Below are 20286 nucleotides of genomic sequence, written 5' to 3'. Positions count from 1 at the left end.
TTCCTAAGAAGGCTCTTAGTATGCCAGACAGAATACATCTTAAAGCTATATACCTAGAAGGTCATAGGCTATGAGAATCTTGGCCTTCACTACATAATCCTAGATTGTGGTTGTTCCAATTTACATGACACAGCAACATATACAAGCTTCCATTTTTCCATGCTTTTGACATTTGTCAGATTTATTAAATTTTACCAATCTTATGGCTATAAAAATGAAATCATATGATTGTTTTAATCTGAATTTTCCTAAATGCTAATGGGATTGTGCATGTTTTCAAATATTTATTGGCCATTCTTTTGGGAGAAAAATAAAGAGAAGAGAGACAAAGACATAGGGACAGTGGGGAGGGGAGGAAAGGGGGAGAAGAAGAGGAGAGAAATCTGAAGAATATAAGGCAAAATAATGCTTGTTAATTTTGGAAGGTAGATGCATGCATTTTGGTAAAGTATTTTCATTTAGATTTCAGTATGTTTAAAATAACATCATAATTTCATAAAGCAATTATGTTTTAAACTAAATTAAACTTTGAATTAGGTCTTCACATTTCAGATATTGAGGGCTATGTGGTGGTTTTTGACAATGATCCTGCATCACGATTTGATTCAGAAAATAGTAAGCACTTACGCGAAGGCAAGAAATCCTCCTCATGGTAACCTGGCGGTTTGAGTCATGGTGTCCAGAAATTTGATTTGGACCCGGGAACATGAAATCTCGTGTATTCTCATCATATGTAGACAGTGTTTCACCCACTACAAGAAAGATATCCTATGATTCAAATTATAACAAAATATGCTATTTAGAAACAATATCATCAAGTACAAATATATAATGCCTGATGCCTTAATGAAATACCTGCTTCAGGGTCATGGACTTAATTTTTTTTCTATGAAAGGGAAATTAAAATAAAGTTATGTTAAACGAATTAACACATTTCCTTATTCAGAAATGTCATACATACTACTAATTCTCCCTCCCCCTTTTGTAGAAAGGGGATGTTCATGTAAACTTTTTAAGTACATATGAGTTCCTAGAAAAGAAAATCCTTTTAAACATATCAAACTGACATAACATTTATACATATAAAACTTAATTACCATCTCCAGAATTTTTTTTTTCTATCTTCCATTCTTTTCTACCTGCCATTATGAGATATTAGGTTACATATTGAAAAAAATATAGACATTTTATAGAATTTGTGGTTACCGGAATTAGGTATATATGTGATATTCAAAAATTTTAGACTACTAGCTTTCAACAAAATATAGTTCCCTATTTCTCACATAAAATAAGGATTTAAGATAGAGTCTTCTATAATCATAGAAATCAATAATAAAAATAAAACTATCCTTCAGATTTTAACTCTACCTACTGCAGGGATCTGTACTGTTTATTAAACAGGTACAGTTTTAATTCCCCTACATTCCCAATAACAGTCAATACACAAAAACAAAGATAATGAACTACTTTATCAGCAAAAGCATATTGGTTTAGAAAAATCACAAAAACTTAAAGAAGTTAATTTTTATGAATGTCACAAAATATGCTAGGATCATATCGGGTTATTTCCCACTATAAATTATGACTATTCAATTTTAGAACAATATGTTCAAGTATAATTTATGTCAATCTTTCTGTATATATTATTTTGGCCTACTGACATTTTACACATAGTAGACCAATGCTAGACACTCAACATTGCTCTTAATTTGGGAAGAAGGGGAAAAGATGAGATTTTTTAAAAAGCATTTCATTGAAATGAGTTCAGATGTCAATTACCTTATCAAATTACAATACAGTACCTGGTGGAACTAGCTGAATCAACTCAAACAATGCTGTATCATCTGAAAGTTTAAAGAAAAATTTCCTTAAATAAACAAATTTATAATAAACAATAACTAATTACCACAGAAGTACCTAAAAGCCAAAGTAATTGCTCAGTAGACTACATATATGTTTATATCTTAGTATACTGTGTATATTTTTTGGTTGCTATGTATCTTGTGGATTTATTAATCTCTGGTAGAAATTAATCTTTATAGGTTTTTTTCTGATTTTTTTAACACCTTATTTTTTTAGAGCAGTTTTATTTACGTTGACAACAAAATTGAGAGGGAGGTACGGAGATTTCCCTTATATCCCCTGCCTTCCAAAACATGCATAGCCTCCCAACTATCAACATCATTCACAGGAATGGTACATTTTTTCCCAAGGATGAACCTACACTGACAAATCATAATCACCCAAAGTCCACAGTTTACCTTAGGGTTCACTCTTGGTGATGTACATTCTGTGGGTTTAGGCGAATGTATAATGACATTATCCATCTTTATAATATCATATGAAGTATTTTCACTGCCCTGCTCCTCTGCTCTCTGGTTATTTCTCTCTCTCCTCCCTACAACCCACCCTCTGCCCACCACAACCACTGTCTTTTTATTGTCTCCATAGTTTTGTCTTCTCCAGAATGTCATATACTTGAAATCATACAGTATATAGCCTTTTCAGATTGGCTTCTTTCACTCAGTAATATGCATTTAAGTTTCCTCCATGTGTTTTTATGGCTTGATAGTTCATTTCTTTTTAGTGCTGAATAATATTCCATTGTCTGGTTATTCCACAGTTTATTTATCCATTTACCTACTGAAAGACATTGGTTGCTTCCAAGTTTTGGCAATTATGAACAGAGCTGCTATAAACATCCACATGCAGGTTTTTGTGTAGACATAAATTTTCAACTCTTTGCATAAATACCAAAGAGCAGTATTGCTGGATCATATGGAAAGAGTATGTTCAGTTTTGGAAGAAACTGCCAAACTGTCTTCCAAAGCTGCTGTGCCATTTGGCATTCCCGCCAGCAATAAGTGAGAGTTCCTGTTGCTCTGCATCCTCACCAGCATTTGATTCTGTCACTGCTCCAGATTGTGGCAATTCTAGGAATGTACAGGTATCTCGTTTTAATTTGCATTTCCCTAGTGACATATGATGTGAAGTATCTTTTCATGTGCTTATCTGCCATCTGTATATCTTCTTTGGTGAGGTGTCTGTTAAGGTCTTTAGCCCATTTTTTAAAAGGGCTGTTTGTTTCCTTATGGTTGAATTTTAAGAGTTCTTTTCATATTTTAGATAATAGTCCTTTATCAGATGTGATTTTGCAAATACTTTTTTTCCAACCTGTGGCTGGTCTTCTAATTCTCTTGATTTTGTCTTTCACAGAGCAAAAGTTTTTAACTTAACTGCAATCCAGCTTATCAATTATTTTTTTCATAGTTTCTTTCAAAGACGACACTATGGTGTCTTTGGTGTTGTATCGAAAAAGGCATCACCATACCCAAGATCATCTAGGTTTTCTCCTATGCTATCTTCTAGGAGTTTTACAGTTTTGCATTTTCCTGTTAGGTCTATGATCCATTTAGAGTTAATTTTTGTGAAGGGTGTATGGTCTGCATCTGGATTCACTTTTTTTTTTTTTTGCATGTGGATGTTCAATTGTTCTAGCACCATTTACTGAAGAAACTATCTTTGTTCCATTGTATTGTCTTTGCTCCTTTGTCAAAGATCAGTTGACTATATTTATAGAGGTATATTTCTGGGCTTTCTGTATATTTTTATAAAAATAAATGATGTCTATTTCTTAAGCAGAGTGGTGAGTACAGCTAAGTAGATTACATAACTCACACTTTTAATATGTCTGAAGTACTTTAATAAATTTTTAAAATAAAAATAAAATATAAATTATGCCCTTTCTACCTTCTAAGAACCCATGAATATAATCTTTTTCTTTCTTTAAATTCTGCTATTTTCATCCAAGGGAAATCTCAGTCATTTAACCCAATATTTATACGTCCAGTTTTTGAAGAAATATTAAATTTTCCTTGTAGCTTATCATTCGGGGCTGTAATAAGAAAAAAAAAACTGATAACAGTCCTATTCCTCAAGCACCTGACATTCTGTTGAAAAGGCAAACATTAAATGAAATAAAGACACAAATAAATATATAATTATAAACTACAAGTACAATAAAGACATTCAGGTAGTGCTATAAGAGAGTATATAACAAGATAATCTTGTCAGGGAGTCAGTGAAGGCTGAGGAAGAGCTCTTCAGGACTTGACCCATAGCATGAATAAGTGTAAACTAAGAGTTAGGGGGGTGGGAAACTAGAGGTTTTCAAGCAGGAGGAACAGGGTGTATGAAGGCTCTAAATGGAACATAGCAGGGTAATCTGAGAGATTAGAAGGTTCAAAAACAAACCTCCTGCTAAAATCGACTTGAAAAGGTAGATAACTAAAAGATCTGCTTGAAGGCAAGAGAAACTTAAGGTGATAAAAAAATTACAAGTCTGAAACTCAGTATATGAAGTAAACACAGGACTTCCCTGGTGACGCAGTGGTTACGAATCTGCCTGACAATGCAGGGGACATGGATTCGATCCCTGGTCTGGGAAGATCCCACATGCCACGGGGCAACTAAGCCCATGCACCACAACTACTGAAGCCCGCGCACCCTAGGGCCCACATGCCGCAACTACTGAGCCTGTGTGCTGCAACTACTGAAGCCCGTGTGCCCAGAGCCCATGCTCCACAACAAGAGAAGCCACTGCAATGAGAAGCCTGCGCACCGCAATGAAGAGTAGCCTCCGCTCACCACAACTAGAGAAAGCCCACATGCAGCAACGAAGACCAAACGCAGCCAAAAATATATACATAAAATTTTTTAAAAAATTATCTGTATTATTTTTAAAAAAGAAGTAAACACAGAGAGATAATCCTGGTATTTGAGGTTACTTTTCCTTTTGGGTATCTGACAGTTCTGACAGAGGTAGCTAAGAGGCTAAGAAGCTGAGTATAGCTTTTGATAAGCTCATACAAAAATTGGAGTATCATGACCTTGGGAAGAGATGAGAAGGGAGGTCTTCAGGTAAGAGAAAATGGCCTGATAAAATGGCTAGGCTATAGGACTGAATCTTGAAAAGGTAAACCAATTCAAAAAGACACATGCACCCCAATGTTCATTACAGCACTATTTACAATAGCCAGGACATGGAAGCAACCTAAATATCCAGTGACAGAGGAATGGATAACGAAGATGTGGTACATATATACAATGGAATATTAGCCATAAAGAGGAATGAAATTGGGTCATTTGTAGAGACATAGATGGACCTAGAGACTGTCATACAGAGTAAGTCAGAAAGAGAAAAAAATATCATATATTAATGCATATATGTGGAATCTGAAAAAAATTGCTATAGACAATCTTATTTACAAAGCAGAAATAGAGACACAGACGTAGAGAACAAACATATGGATACCAAGGGAGAAAGGGGGATGTGGGATGAATTGGGAGATTGGGATTGACGTATATACACTATTGACACTGTATAAAATAGATAACTAATATGAACCTACTGTATAGCACAGGGAACTCTACTCAGTGCTCTATGGTGACCTAAATGAGAAGGAAATCCAAAAAAGAGGGGAAATATGTATACATATAGCTGATTCACTTTGCTGTACAGTATAAACTAACACAATATTGTAAAGCAACTATACTCTAATTAAAAAAAAAGTAAAAAAAAAGAGAGTAAAGAGTAAACTAAAAATAGATAACCAATGCTATACACTGAATATCTGTATTCCCTCAAAATTCATATGTTGAAATCATAACCCCCAATGTGATATTTAGAGTTAGGGCTTTTGGGAGGTTATTAGGGCAAAGCCTTCATTAAAGAGATTAGTGCCCATTAGTGCCACTGGTGCCCAAAAGACCCCAGAGAACTTCCTTGCCCTTTCTGCCACATGAGGACACAGAGAGAAAATGGCATTCTATGAACAGAAAGGGGACTCTCACCACACACCAAATCTGCTGGCTCCTTGATCTGGGATTTCCCAGCCTTCAGAAGTATGAGAAATAAACTTCTATTATTTATAAGCCACCCAGTCTATGGTATTTTGTTATACCAGCCCAAATGGACTAAGACAGCCAACTAAGAACTTAGGCTTAAATCTGAATCATCCCAAATCCTGTCTAAATTAAGTTGATCCAGAACTGCTAGTGCCCTCTAGAAACAATCATAAATCTTGTCTGAAGGAAAATATCTTCATCTAAGGTTTCAAATTATTTCTAAAATTCTTACATACAAAATCTGACATTTAATGAAAATTGACCAGGTATATAGGAAAAAAAGACCATTGGGATCAAAACACAAGAGAAATACAGGAAATAAAAACAGATCAACAAGAGATCCAGAAAAATTAGTTATCAGACTGCAACTTAAAATATGCTTAATATGCTCAAGAAAATAAAATATAAGATTGAGAATGTCAGCAGAGAACTAGAAACTGTTACAAAGAACCAAGTGGAAATTTTTTAGCTAAAAAATAACCAAAAATTAACCACAACGAACGGATTTACCAGCAGATTACAAATGACCCAAGAGAGAATTATGGAATTGGAAGACAAAAATAAATATCTTGAAAGAGGCACAGAAAACCCAAAGGTTGGAGTAACAAAAAAAAGAAAAAAAAAAAAGGATAGAGTAAGAGGATCTAACAATGTGCAATTGGATTTGTAAAAGGAGAGAAGAGAAAAGGGCAAAAGAAATATTTGAAAAGTTAATATCTCAGAACTTATCTGAAGAAAGATACCAAGATACAAACACCAAGCAGAACAAATTTTTAAAACACACACACACACACAGAGTTGGGCACATCAAAGTAAAACTACAGGAAAACAAAGACATAAGAGAATATGTTAAAAGAAGCCAGCAGAAAATGACAAAATACCTTCAAAGAAGTAACAATAAAATTAACAGATGATTTCTCAACAGAAACTAAGGGAGCAAAAAGACAATGGAATAGTATTTTCTAAGGGCTTGAAGACAGTCATACCAATATTCAGCAAAAATATACTTCAAAAAAGACATTTTCAGATAAATAAATCAAGATAAATAAAAATCAAGACATCTATCATCAAAAGACTATAAGAAAGGAATTATGAAAGGATATTCTTCAGAAAGACACAATAAACTGAGAAGCTCAAAAAATGAAAGGAAATAAAGAGCAACCAAAAAGGTAAAATACAGTTGTAAAGTGAAATGAATGATGCCTATACAATAATAGCAATAATATTCTGTGTAGTCTCATTGCACACTAAGTTAAAATGCATAACAAAAAATAACATATAATCTAGAAGTTAAGTAGTTGTAGGTTCTTCATTGTCCTAGAAGAGGTTAAAATAAAAATATGTACACAACTCTGAAAACTCAAGCATGCATGCTGTAATCTCTATACTAACCACTAAAAAAACAAAATAGTTAAAGAACATGTACCCTCAAGCTAATAAAAGTGTAGAAATGAAAAAGCAAAAAATAATTCAAAGAAAAGTAGAGGACTTCCCTGGTGGTCCAGTGGCTAAGACTCCGTGCTTGGGTTCTTTCCCTAGTCAGGGAACTAAATCCACATGCTGCAACTAAGAGTTTGCATGCCACAACTGAAGATCCCGCATGCTGCAACTAAGGATCACAAGTGCCACAACTAAGACCTGGCACAGCCAAATAAATAAATAAAATTTTTTTAAAAACTATTAAAAAAAAACAAAGAAAAGTAGAAAAGAAAAGCACTAATATTCAACAATCCAAACAAATAAAAAGTAGATATCAATATGGTAGATTTACACCAAAATATATCAGTAAAAACATTTTTTTAATTTAACGTTTTTAGATAATGAGGATTCACAACAAATTGTCAGACTTCAGAGATCCCATATACCCTTTATCCAGCTTCCCCCAGTGGTAACACCTTGCAAAACTATAATAAAATATATCACAACCACTGTGACACTGATACAATCTACTTATTTTATCCAGATTAAGTTTTAATTGTACTCATTTGTATGTGAATGTGTATGTCTATATTTAGTTCTATACACTTTTATCAGGTGTGTAGGTTTGTGTATTCACCACCACAGCCAGGATACAGAATAGCTCCACCACCACATGATCTCTTATGTTGCCCTTTTGTAACCACATCCACCTCCCTCCCCAACCTATCCCTAACCCCTGATAATCACTAATCCCTATAATTATATCATGCATTTTTAGAAATACTCTAAATCATCCAATTAAAAGACAGATTAGATTAAAACAAAACAAAACAAAAACCTGTCTCCAAGTACCACTCATAAGATACATGTAAAATGTAAGAATACAGAAAAACAGAAAACAAAAATATAGACAAATATATAACATATGACAACTAAAAGAAAGTTGGTTTGGCTATACTATAAAAGATAAAGTCATCATTAAAGCAAAAGCATCAAAATAATAAAAGGTTCAATTCACCAGTTGATAAATGCCTGGCAAGACTGGTCAAGAGAAAAGACACAAATTACTAATTTCAGGAATGAAAAGAAAGACATAGAGATATTTTAAAATCTTAAGGCATTACAAATAATTTCATGCTACAAATGTATTGAATGTGTCTTATCTGAATCACTGTCAAACAAAATATGATTAAACAATTATAGAACAATTGGGGAAATGTGAACTGAGTGGATATTTGATGATACTAAGAAACTGTTAATTTTTAGGTGTTCCTTTACTTTAGATATCCATATCTATAAATGAAAGGATATATGATATCTGAGATTTACTTCAAAATAATCTGATATATTAAAAAAATCAAGTTCCTACAAAAAGGAAACTTAAAACTTATGCAGATATAGAAAAAACTGAATAGTTGTGTATATATGTGTGTATATAGAGATATGTGTGTAGATGCACACACACATACACAATCCATTATTTAAAACCTTACAACAAAGAGAACACTAAGACAGATGACTTCATTGGTGAATTTTCAAACTTTTAAGGAAGGAAATAATGCTGATTACATGCATACTCTTTTGCAGACCAGTAAAAGAAGGAACACTTCTCAACTTACTTTATGAGCCCAGCAAAACCTTGATACTAAAACCTGACAAGAACCTTATAAGAAAGGAAAATGACAGGCAATCTATTTCATAAACAGAAATGTAAAAATCCTATATAAAATATTATCTAATCAAATCCATCAATATATTAATATGGTTTAATATTAAAAACTAAAGCAACATAATTCACCACCTGAACAGAATAAAGAAGTATTTCATAAAAGTTAATAATCATTCATTTTCAAATAAAAACGTAGCAAACTAGAAATAGAAAAGAATTTTTTAATCTAATAAAGGCTATCTACCAAAAACCTAAAGCAAACATCATACCAAGTGATGAAATGTTGAAGCTGTCTCTGAGATCAGGAATGAGACATTCACTTCATTCACTGCTATCACTACTATCATTCACTTCAACATTTTATTGGAGTTCTGAACCAGTGAAAGCATAATAAAGCAATAAAAAAAAATAAAAAATATAACTATAACAAAAGAGAAACTATAATTCTCATCATTTACAATGTGATTGTGTACATAAAAAGTCCAAAGGAATCTAAAGACATTTTTTAAATCAATACATATAGTGAGGTTGCTGGAAACAAGGTAAATATGCCAAATAATATATTTTTTTATATATCAGCAACAGTTAGAAATGGCATTATAATCTTGTTTAAAAGTGTGAAATACCTAGAAAAATAATGAATTAAAGATATTAAAGATGGCTACACAAAAGAAAAAAATTAACAGAGGAATATACATGCTTGAGAGACATCAACCAATCATAATGTATGGACCTTATCTTTATCCCAATTCAAACAAAAGATTTATTTTTTAAGTTATAAGATAGTTGAGGAAATATGAACTGAATTGATATTTAATATTAAGAAATTGTTCATTTTTAGGTATGATATGGTACTGTTCCTATATTTTAGATATTGATATCTAATAGATAAAAGCATATGATGTCTAAGAGTTGCTTCAAAATAATCTGGAAAAGGGTGATGAAGTAGAGAGATACAGTTAAAACAACATTAGCCATGAGTTGATAATTATTGAGCTGAGTGATGAGTACAAGGGGGTTCATTATTCTCTTTTAGTGTCCACTTTTGTATATTTATAAAATTTTCTCTAAAAAAGTTTTTTATGTGTTTTTGATTAGAGAAAGTTGTGTGCGTGTGCTCTAATAGCCTCACCGTGAGAGCTCCCATTATGCTGTTTTTTGTTAAAGTTCTCTTCTGCCTTTTCCATCAGAAATTCTAAAATAAGAGACACACATTCTACATGTTCAACTTCACATTCCTCCTTCAAATGTTATTTAGTTAGCTAAATAAAATCAGTTTAAAATTTTCAGAATTCCTCCATATTTCCTGTAATTTGTAAACTGAACATATATTAATTTTTCTTTAAAATAACAATAGTAAAAGTTTTAAAAAGAGGATAGTAGAAGCACTAGGCTCTTAACAAGAAGTTAATCCTCTCCTTTTAGTCTCATGCCATCTGATTTTGTCAACCGCTCATCCTCCTTCTCACTACAATCTCTTAACTTCAAGGTCCCTACCACTTTTTCACCAAAGATAAAACAGGCTTATCTTCCTCTCAAACCTAAGACTTGCCATAATTTTGAACAACGTCAACTTCCATGTGAATGTTGTATCCAACAGTTCTCTGACCTCCTTAAATCCAGTGCACATATACAAGGATTCTGATTATTTATTTACATGTCTGATCCTTATTTTATTAAGATGGATACTCATTTGAACAAACGGTCTATATTTTATTCACTTCTGAATCCCCTATATTCTCTCACAGTGACTGAATCTGCACAGGCAATCAAAAAGTTTTAAAAAACAAATTTTATCATAAGCCAGTGGATAAGCAACTTTTGTTTTGGAAGACTTTTCTATCACCCCTTGAATCACACAGCATATTCCATGAATACATCATGCTGTTTCTCATCCTATTATCAATAAATGGAAGAACAGAAAAGAACTAATGCTAAAGATGATACTGAAATAAGAGACTGGCATTTAAGAAACTTGGTCTATTGCACTTACAATAATTATAATATCTGATCACAAAGTAAAACCCTATCCTTTAGAAAATATCTGAACATAAAATTTTATTAGAAATCAAACAAATTAAACAAACTTAGGATAAACATACTAACACTATATTTTTTCTGATGTCACTTATTCTGTAATCTCAACTATTTGAAAAACATTATTACAAAGCAGAAAACTACATTTTTTAAAAAGGGATATGGGTAGTCAAAATAATAGTATTTACTACCATTTAGAGAACATCTTCTGTGTGTCAGGACTGACTGAGCTCCTATGAGCTTCAAACAAATCCCTAAAACAACCCTAACAAGCCATTATTTCCATTTTACAGATAAGAAATAGAGGCTAACGGTTAAGGTTACCAAACATAAATTCCTGAGCTGAGATTTGAGCTCAGCCTGCACTGTTTTCATTAACAACTCTACTAGAACTAGAAAGCAGTAATTTACAAAATATACAGTGAGGTAAGGAAGTTATATTTTGAATGAGGAGTAGAATAAAGAGATAGGATAGTAGCTAAATGAGGGTGAGGATGAAGACAGGAAATATCTTTTAAAGATGTAAACATACAACATATTTATACAGTGTGAGGGTTAGCAAGAGAGACATTGCAAACACAGAGGGAAAAAAATCTAATGATCAAGATACTAGAGATGGCACGAGGAGATGAATAAGAGGGACAAGTAGAATAATCTTGAGCAGGATGCAGAAACCTCATCCTCCAGGACCAGGAGAAAGGCAATAAAAATGAGAAACGATGTAGATGACTTTTGGGACAAGGGAGCAGTAAACTGAAGTGATTCACTAACATGGCCTCAATTTTAGTCAGTGAAGTAGGAAGTAGTCATCTGTTCATCTTAAGAAGGCTGGAGTTTAAACAGAGACATCTAATAAGAGAAATGAATATGTTTAAAATATCTACAAGATAAATGAAAAAGGAAGTTCTCCAAGAAGTAAAAGGACTGAAAGGTAGCACTGAGAAATAGCTTGTGTTAGCATCGACCTGAAGGTTATGAGAGCCCATCAGCAATACCAAATTAACCTAGCATAAAAAGCCAGGAAGGCAAGTTGTAGCACTGACCCACGAATGGACATTTATTAAGAATCTCCTATATGTCAGCTTTGATGTAATACCTGACATAATGAAATAAATAAGTTAAAGTAAGATATAGAAAGTTTCAAATGTTTTAACCAACACAAAAAGGATATACCTTTTTAAGCAACCATGTCATGATTATATTTGATTCCTATCCCAGATGCTCAGGGAAAACATCAATAAATTCCAAGAAGCAGTAACATTATAGGCTACATGCTCTGATTGAAAGACAAATTAACAATATTTTTTAATATTTAAACTAATCATGGATAAATATTTGAAATACACTGAAAAGACATTAGCAGTCTTCAATATGAAGGTTCAGCAAAATGACTGGATACACAATAAATATTTTTATCACTTTCTTGTGTATCAACCATAAAAAAGGGAAAAAAGGAAAATTAGGTGAAGAACCTTATTCTCTAAAGCCACAAAATACATAAAAGTTAGAAATAAACATAATAAGAAATGTATGGCAAGTATACGTATACACACACACACACATACCCCAAAACCTTGGTAATATGTTGAAAGAAAGCATAAATTTAGTAAATCAATATACATCACCTATCTACATGGGAAGAATGAATAATGTAAAAATGCCAATTCTCCCAAAATATAATTAAAATTAAAATTCAAAGAGGTTTATCTTAGACCTTAAAAAATGATTTTAAGTTCATCTAGAAAAATAAACATGTAGGAATATAAATATGTGTTTATTAAATGAAAAGAACATGGATTATATAAAGCTGTAATAATTAACTGTGCACTACTAGCCCAAATACAGATACTTAGAATAATTAAACAGATATAATAGGGGTGGGGGACAAATGGGAGAGTACACAGAGACAGGATGAGGGTAGAAAGGATATTAAGGGGGAACAGATTTCTGCCTCAGATAATGGCAATTTACATAAAGCAGACCAATCGTCTTACTAGGAAGACTAAGAAAATCAGGTCAAGTTATTTTTTAAAATCCGCTTGAAGGCACAGAGAAGATAATACGGCAGTGAAGAATTACAGGGCCAAGTTCTAGGAGAAGAAAGAAAAGCCAGGGAGATGAGCCAAACATTGGAGCTGCTTTCTCCCCAAGGGCATCTGCTAATTCCAGAAATGACAAATGAAGGATTGATAAACTTAGCTGAGATTTTGATGGTCTCACAGACCTAGAAGCAAAATATCACTACAGGGGCTATACCAAGAAGGACAGGTCTTCATAAATTCTCCACAGTTTGGATAGAGCCCGTAAAAGACAACATCACAGGAATAAGGATGAACTGGAAATACCCTGGTCTTGTACACGGATTGAAACCCAACGTCAAATCATCTTCATCTCTGACATTAGATTGACATGACAGAGGATTCTTATTATCACTAGCAGCCTACCGAAGGGAAATAAAAGTCAAACATAAAGCCTACCTGGAGAATGACAGCATGATGTTATGCCTCCAATTACTTCTATACTTTTTCACATACAATGTTCAGTACTCAAAAGGAATTGTACAATTATTTTTAGGGAACTGTTCAGCGGTATCAACAAAAGCTAAGTATACACCTATTCTATGACCCAGTAATTCCACTCCAAGAGAACTAGTATAAATGTTTACCAAAAGATATTTATAAGAATATTCATAATAAGCCAAGACTAAAAACCATCCTCATTAACAAGAAATGAATAAAGTACAGTACATTGATATAATGGAATACTAAAGAGCAATAAAAAAGAACGGACTACTGAAATACAACAACATAGGTGACTCTCAGAGACATTTGGCTGAGTCAAAAAAAAGCCATATTCAAAGGAATACATATTTATGATTTAATTTATATGAAGTCCAAAACCAGACAAAAGTAATCAATGCTGACAAAAGTCAGAAAAGTGATTATCTTGAGGGGGGTTGTGACTGGTAGAGGCACAAGGAAACCTTTTTGGATGCTGGAAATGTTCTCTATCTTGATGAATGGTGCTTATGGATGTACACAAATGTGAATAATCATTGAAGGGTACATTAAGGATTAAAATTACTATACTTTAGACACTAAGAACAGCTAAGAAAATCTTCAAAAAGAATAAACCTGGGATAAACAACAAAGTCCTAACGTATAGCACAGGGAACTATATTCAATATCTTGTCATAAACCACAATGGAAAAGAATATTTTAAAAAAAGAATGTATATATGTGTATAACTGAGTCCCTCTGCTGTACAGCAGAGATTGGCACACCAATGTAAATCAACTATACTTCAATAAAAAAATAATAAATAAGTAAAAGTAAAAAAAAAAAAGAATAAACCTGGAGGGCTTAAACTACCAGATACCAAAACTGAAGCTCCAGTAATTAAGAAAGCATAATATTTATGCAAGGACCATGAAACAAAATAGAAGATCTATTTAAAAAAATCCACATGTATGTAGGCACTTAATTTGTGATAAAGTAAACATTACAGAGCAATGGGAATAAAAGTTTCTTCACCAAATGGTATTGCCCAATTAGATATACATAAAATAAAAATAAAATGTTATCCCTTCTTCATACCATATATAAAAATAAGAGCCAAGGGGACTGTAAATCTGAATGTATATGGTAAAGAAATAAGGTTTCTAGAAAATTATATAGAATATCTTCATAACTTGGGGTAGGGAAAAAAAATTCTTCAACATGACCCAAGAAAAGCACTAAACATAAAGGAAAAGATTAATAAATCAAACTACATTATTAAGTCAGACTATATTAAAAATAAACTTGTTCACCAAAGGAACAAGAATCACTAATGGATTAAAATGCAAGCCACAGAGTGAGAAGCTACTTGCAACACATATAACTGACATAAAGCTTATTAACTAGAAAATATAGAGAAGTCCTACAAATTTGTAAGAAAGTAATAAACAACCAAAAGGAGAAATGAGCAAAAGACAAGCATTTCACACACAAATACAAAAAGATGTCCAAAAAAGATGATGTCATTTATCTTCACGGAAATGCAAAATGAAACCATTGTTCACTCACCATAATGACTAAAATGAAAAAGTCTGGCAATGCCAGGAGTTGGCAAGGATGTGGAGAACAGAACTTTCATCAATGGCAGAGTGTATACTGATAGAGAAACACTGGAAAACTGTTTGGCATTGTCTACTCATACTGACCCTAAGACTCAGCAATTCCGCTTCTATATATATACCAAATAGGCGTGCATGCTCATGAACATCAAGGCATGTAATCAAGAATGTTCATAGCAACTTTATTCATAACAGCAAAAACTAGACATAACCTAAATGCCCAATAATATCTGTAAATAACAGAATAAATGAATTGGAGTAGAGTCACATAATGAAGATGCTATATAGCAATAAAGATAAATGAATTAGTTATCAAAACACAAATCAATTTCTCAGCAAAATGCTGAGCAAAAGAAGCCAGGAACAAAAGAATTTGCACATTACAATTCCATTTATTTAGTGTTCAAAAATAGGCCAAAGTAAACGACAATATTAGACATTAAAATGGAAATTCCTTTGTGGAACACAGAGGAAATAGAGATTAGGAGGTGGTATAAGGAAGGCTTTCTGAAGTTTTGGCAATGTTCTAATTCTTGACCTAGGTTGTAGTTACACGGGTATTCACACCGTAATATTTCAGTGAGCTACAAATGAATGCTTCCAGTTAGAGATAGTAGGTTAAATGTATGCATTAGCTTTTGTCCCCTTTTGAACCCTCACTAAAAGAATAAAAGGATTAAACACACACACATACCAACTCACAATGACAAAACTAAAGAGAAAACAGTTTGAACAAAAGTGGTAACTGAGTTAACAGCCTGGAGAAAGAATCTTAAGCCAATAGAGAGGAAAGCTTAGAAGCAAACCATTTTATACTAAGGAACTCCTAAGAGACGTAGCAATTGGTGGTGCTAGGTACCTCTGGAAATGACAGAATCAGTGGGGCTAAAAACCAGAGTAATAATTGAAAGTTGAAGAAGCAGTCAAACCCCAGATCCTTCTTCCAATTTACACCGCTAGGAAACTGCCCTTCCCCATTCCCAGGCAAGTGACTGGAAGTTATTCTCTAGAGAGCTGGAGGAGAGGTGGGAGGGAGGGGGGGAATGGAAGTTGATTAGAGGAAGGAGAGGGAAGAAGAGGGTTAGGAGGAAGAGAAGGAGGAGAAGTAGTAGTAGTAGTAGTTGTTGTCTTCACTGGAATGGAAACAGCAGGTACAACTGAGAGCAGGGGTAATACTATACGAAAACAGGTAGATTAAGAGTCTGGGCTATACAACGAGATTTTACTACAGCTTCTTCCACTACAAGGTTCTATAAACAGGTCGCCAAGTATATAGCCTCTAGGAGAAATATGTGAATGATTCTTCTACTGAATATGACTAGCTGAAGAGAAAAGACATAAAAAGATAGTGACATAATTTCCAATAAAATGACCCAGAGAAATCACCTACAATAAAGTACACATTGACAATGTGCATCCAGGAGGAACCCCAACAGACTTAGCAATTAGTGGTACCAGGCACCTCTGGCACATAACTTCCAAAAGCATTTCAGTCTTCTACTCTTAAATATGAACAGATGGCCAATAATTTGACGAAATATGAAAGGCAGAATATGAAAGGCAGAAGCAAAAACACAAAACACAAAATAAAAGCGAAGACAAGAGTTTTCAAGTCTCTCCAAACCTCCGTTCCATAAAAACATATGCAGCAATTACACAGCAGAAAACTACAGACAACATTTACAATAAAATAAGATGACAAGATATCTCCACAAACCCTAAGATAAAGCAGATGATGACAAACCACCAACAACCACAAAACCTGTGAGGTATCAGCATCTATCTATGCAGCAGAAGCAGAAGAAAGTAAGGGAGTACCTAAAGGACCTGAGAAGAGATACCCTAAATACCCAACTGGTACTCAGTAGGAAGCAGTAGATCAATCTGAGAAAAGCAGTGGAAATTGGAAGGGTGTTTGCCCATTCCAATAGCAGGTGAGTTCAAAAGAGTACAGTAAGGTCCAAAGGTGGTAAAGTAGTCTGGTAGCCTGTAAGAACTATAGAAACTGAACACCCAGGGTTCCTGGACAGGATGGGGCACAAGAAACAGGAAAAACTGTAGAGAACAGAATGCAAAATAGACAGGATAAAAACGTAGAAAGAGAAAACCCAGAAAAAGAAACAACAGCAGAAGAAAACTAACAAAAGTGGAAAGGAACAAAGGCAGAAAATTCCAGAAAGCAAGCCACCATACTTTGAACACTACATAAGGGAGCTTGGTGAAGCTATAAAAAATTGTCCTAAATCACGCTTCCTTCTAAGAATTCACGGGAAAAAATCTAAATTAAGAATGAGCAAAGAAAAGGATCACAGTCAAACACATACCAAGTTCTTGTTTAAAAGATAATAATAGTGAGCAAAGAAAAAAGTTCCTACAGTGAAAGCATCCAAAAGACATGCTTGCAAAATAAATAAAAACTATAATCTACTACTTGAAAATGAAGGAAGTAATATAAGATATTAAGCAACTACATAAATCAAATTTAGAAAAACACAGAAGAAAGATGGTATAACTTAGGAAAGAAGCAGAAATAGAGAAGGAAGTTGTTTCAGAAATGAAGATTAAACTAAAACAAAAGCAAATAATCACAACAGATAGTATCTTAAAAGAAATAAAAGAACAAAAAGTTTTTTTAATCAAAAAGAAACAAAAGGATTTTAAAATACGAGTAAAAATAACAAATACTAAACATGCAAAAAATATCCAACATAGACCCTGATGAAAAACACTAAGGCAAAGAAAGAAAATAAATATTAAACGGTATATATAGTTCATGAAACTTTACAGAAATGAAAAAAGATTACAAACTACAAATGAAGGAGAATGCACTGTACCTAAGAGTACCAAGCCATAAAAAGCAACTTCAGGACATATTCTAGTAAAATCACTAGACTTTAAAAATACATAAAAAAATTTTAGGCCTCTAGGCAAAAAAACAAAAATGATTCATAAGTGAAAGAACATTAAACTGTGAGAATATAATGTAAATACCTGAGGGAGAATTGGGGTTAAGTTAAGCAAAAACAAAAAAACTAAAACTATAAAACTAAGCAAAGGAGAGAAAGTAATTATTAGTTCAAGTGAAAACAAAATCCTTGCAGAAAATGTATGATAGTATATATACCACATGGTTCAGCTATAATACTTTTTACATGATCTTAACAATATAATCTAAAATTATGATATAACTGTATTAAGAGAAGAGAAAGACAGAAAATGGGCATGTATATATTTTGAGAGCAAAGAGAGAACATATGAAAAGTATTTAAATCCTCATTTTCCATAAGGGAAAGTAGAAATAATGTCCAATATTTAAAAATCAAACGTTTCAAATGCAGTATAAGCATGTTGGAGACACGGAGGTGAATACAAAGTAAAACAATTTTTAAAAAAAGAAAAGCAGTCCTTAGGGGAGTAGGAAATGATGGAGGATAGGGATGTTACAGGACTGCTGTTTGCAATCAGCAATGTAGACTACATGTAACTCTGCTATGAAGAAAAATAAAATAATTCTATAACCAATTAAAAATATAATTTCAATATAAGTAAAAGCCAGACTTAAGGTAAGACATTAATATTTACATATATGCATATATATGTATGTATATACCTTGTCTGAGAGCAAGTCCTACAGAATAATAAAATTAATTGCCTGGTAGTTCTCTGGGTGAAAAGTTCTAACACCATGTGCACAATGTGCTTACCCTTTCCAGTCTGAAGAACTTGCCTTGCTTTGACGCTGCAAATTCAGTACTTATAAATTGGACAGAAGAAAAAGTTCCACTTTCTTTTCAAATAAATAAATAAATATTAAAAACAAAAACCATTTCATAAAGGAAAGTAAAAGGCTAAAAATAAAGCCAAAGAAGGAAATAGCCCTTTTAGAAGGGATATAAGTGAAACAAAAGTACCCCACACTAGCCAGAATCATTCTGGAAGGGGCCAAACACAAGCAGAATATAGCCAATAAAACATCCATCAAAATATTACATGGGTGTTTAGTATTGCCAGGTATTATTTCTGTGAACAATTTACAGTGAAGAAAGAAAAATAAACACAGCTGCTAACAAAATATATTTCCAAATATAGTTTTTAATTCCAATAAGTTTGCTAAAGGTATCAGTGGTCTCAGAAGTATCAGTGATCTCAAGAAGAGTATAAAGTTTAAAAACAAAGGATTTAAATAGAAAACAAATTTAAGATTTGTGTCAATATACTATATACCTTCTGAATCTACCACTGACACAATGAATCACTGCCACACAAAGTGAAGTAATGAAATAAACAATACAGGTAGAATTGTTATTGAAACTCCTCAACTGTAAAGAAGTGGCCTGAAAAATAATTGCTTGGGTTTAATTAGTTTATATTTTATCACAAGAACATAGATTAACTTCTAAAGAGAAAATTATTTCCTAATTTCTATAAACAATTTTCTATTCTTTTATATTTAAAAATATGTATTTTGGCAAAAATACTTCAAAAAGAAAAGACCTTAAATTATTAATGGAAAAGTTTTTAGAGAACTAATGTTCCTGGAAACCAAATAGTAGGTTCATGTAAATTACATCTCCTGGAACATACAGTATAATTAATCCCATTTTACAGTTGTTCCTTCTTATAACTAATGACAATTTCCCTCCTTCTTCTGTAAAAATTGTCATTTTCACATGTACTTTCAACGCAAGTTACGAAGTAAATGTACTACAGTACTCCAGAAATCTTAGTCACATGGAGCAAATCAAAAGCTACCATAAACACCTTGAGAGAGAGTGCCAGAATGCCATTAACACTCTGTACCAGCAAGAGTAATTGCTATAACAATTTCCAGTAAATGCCTATTTACTTGCCCTAACTGCAAGGGCGAACTGCTGGGAATGCATTTGCCATCATGGATTTAAAATATGAATCCTGAGTCCTACAAGCTCTCCTGACCACTGAGGCAGGGACTCTCTCATTCACAGACACTGAAGGATTTATTCTCAGCCTTCAAATCTTCACCTGAAAGCATTTTGAATACCCCAGACACCAGGTAAGCACTAATTCCCAGAAGCTGAAAAGCAGGGGCTATAATGAAACTGCTATTTTTCCCTACAGGCGAGAGAAAACAATAGGGACAGCTAGTAATCTACTGCAA

At 33.1% G+C, this 20286-nt stretch overlaps 1 protein-coding gene across 6 annotated transcripts in view; it reads right to left on the bottom strand.

The window, feature by feature from the left end:
* The window catches only part of SPATA6 (spermatogenesis associated 6), a 152280-nt gene that overhangs the window by 99557 nt on the left and 32437 nt on the right, over positions 1-20286 (bottom strand). For 4 of the 6 annotated variants that reach the window (XM_082430060.1, XM_082430059.1, XM_082430057.1 and 1 more), the window contains 2 exons: positions 1803-1844; positions 628-752 (listed from right to left, as the gene is read on the bottom strand). In XM_082430060.1, the coding sequence (XP_082286186.1) occupies positions 628-752; positions 1803-1844 (167 nt within the window). Of the gene's footprint in view, positions 1-627; positions 753-1802; positions 1868-5407; positions 5432-20286 lie in introns of those variants that run through there. The other 2 variants (XM_082430061.1, XM_082430062.1) reach the window with 2 other exon arrangements.

Source organism: Balaenoptera physalus (genome assembly GCF_965194825.1).
Source record: "Balaenoptera physalus genome assembly, chromosome: 1".
NCBI lineage: Eukaryota > Metazoa > Chordata > Mammalia > Artiodactyla > Balaenopteridae > Balaenoptera > Balaenoptera physalus.
Note: the sequence above shows the minus strand (reverse complement) of the source record. Positions and strands in the feature narration are given on the sequence as shown.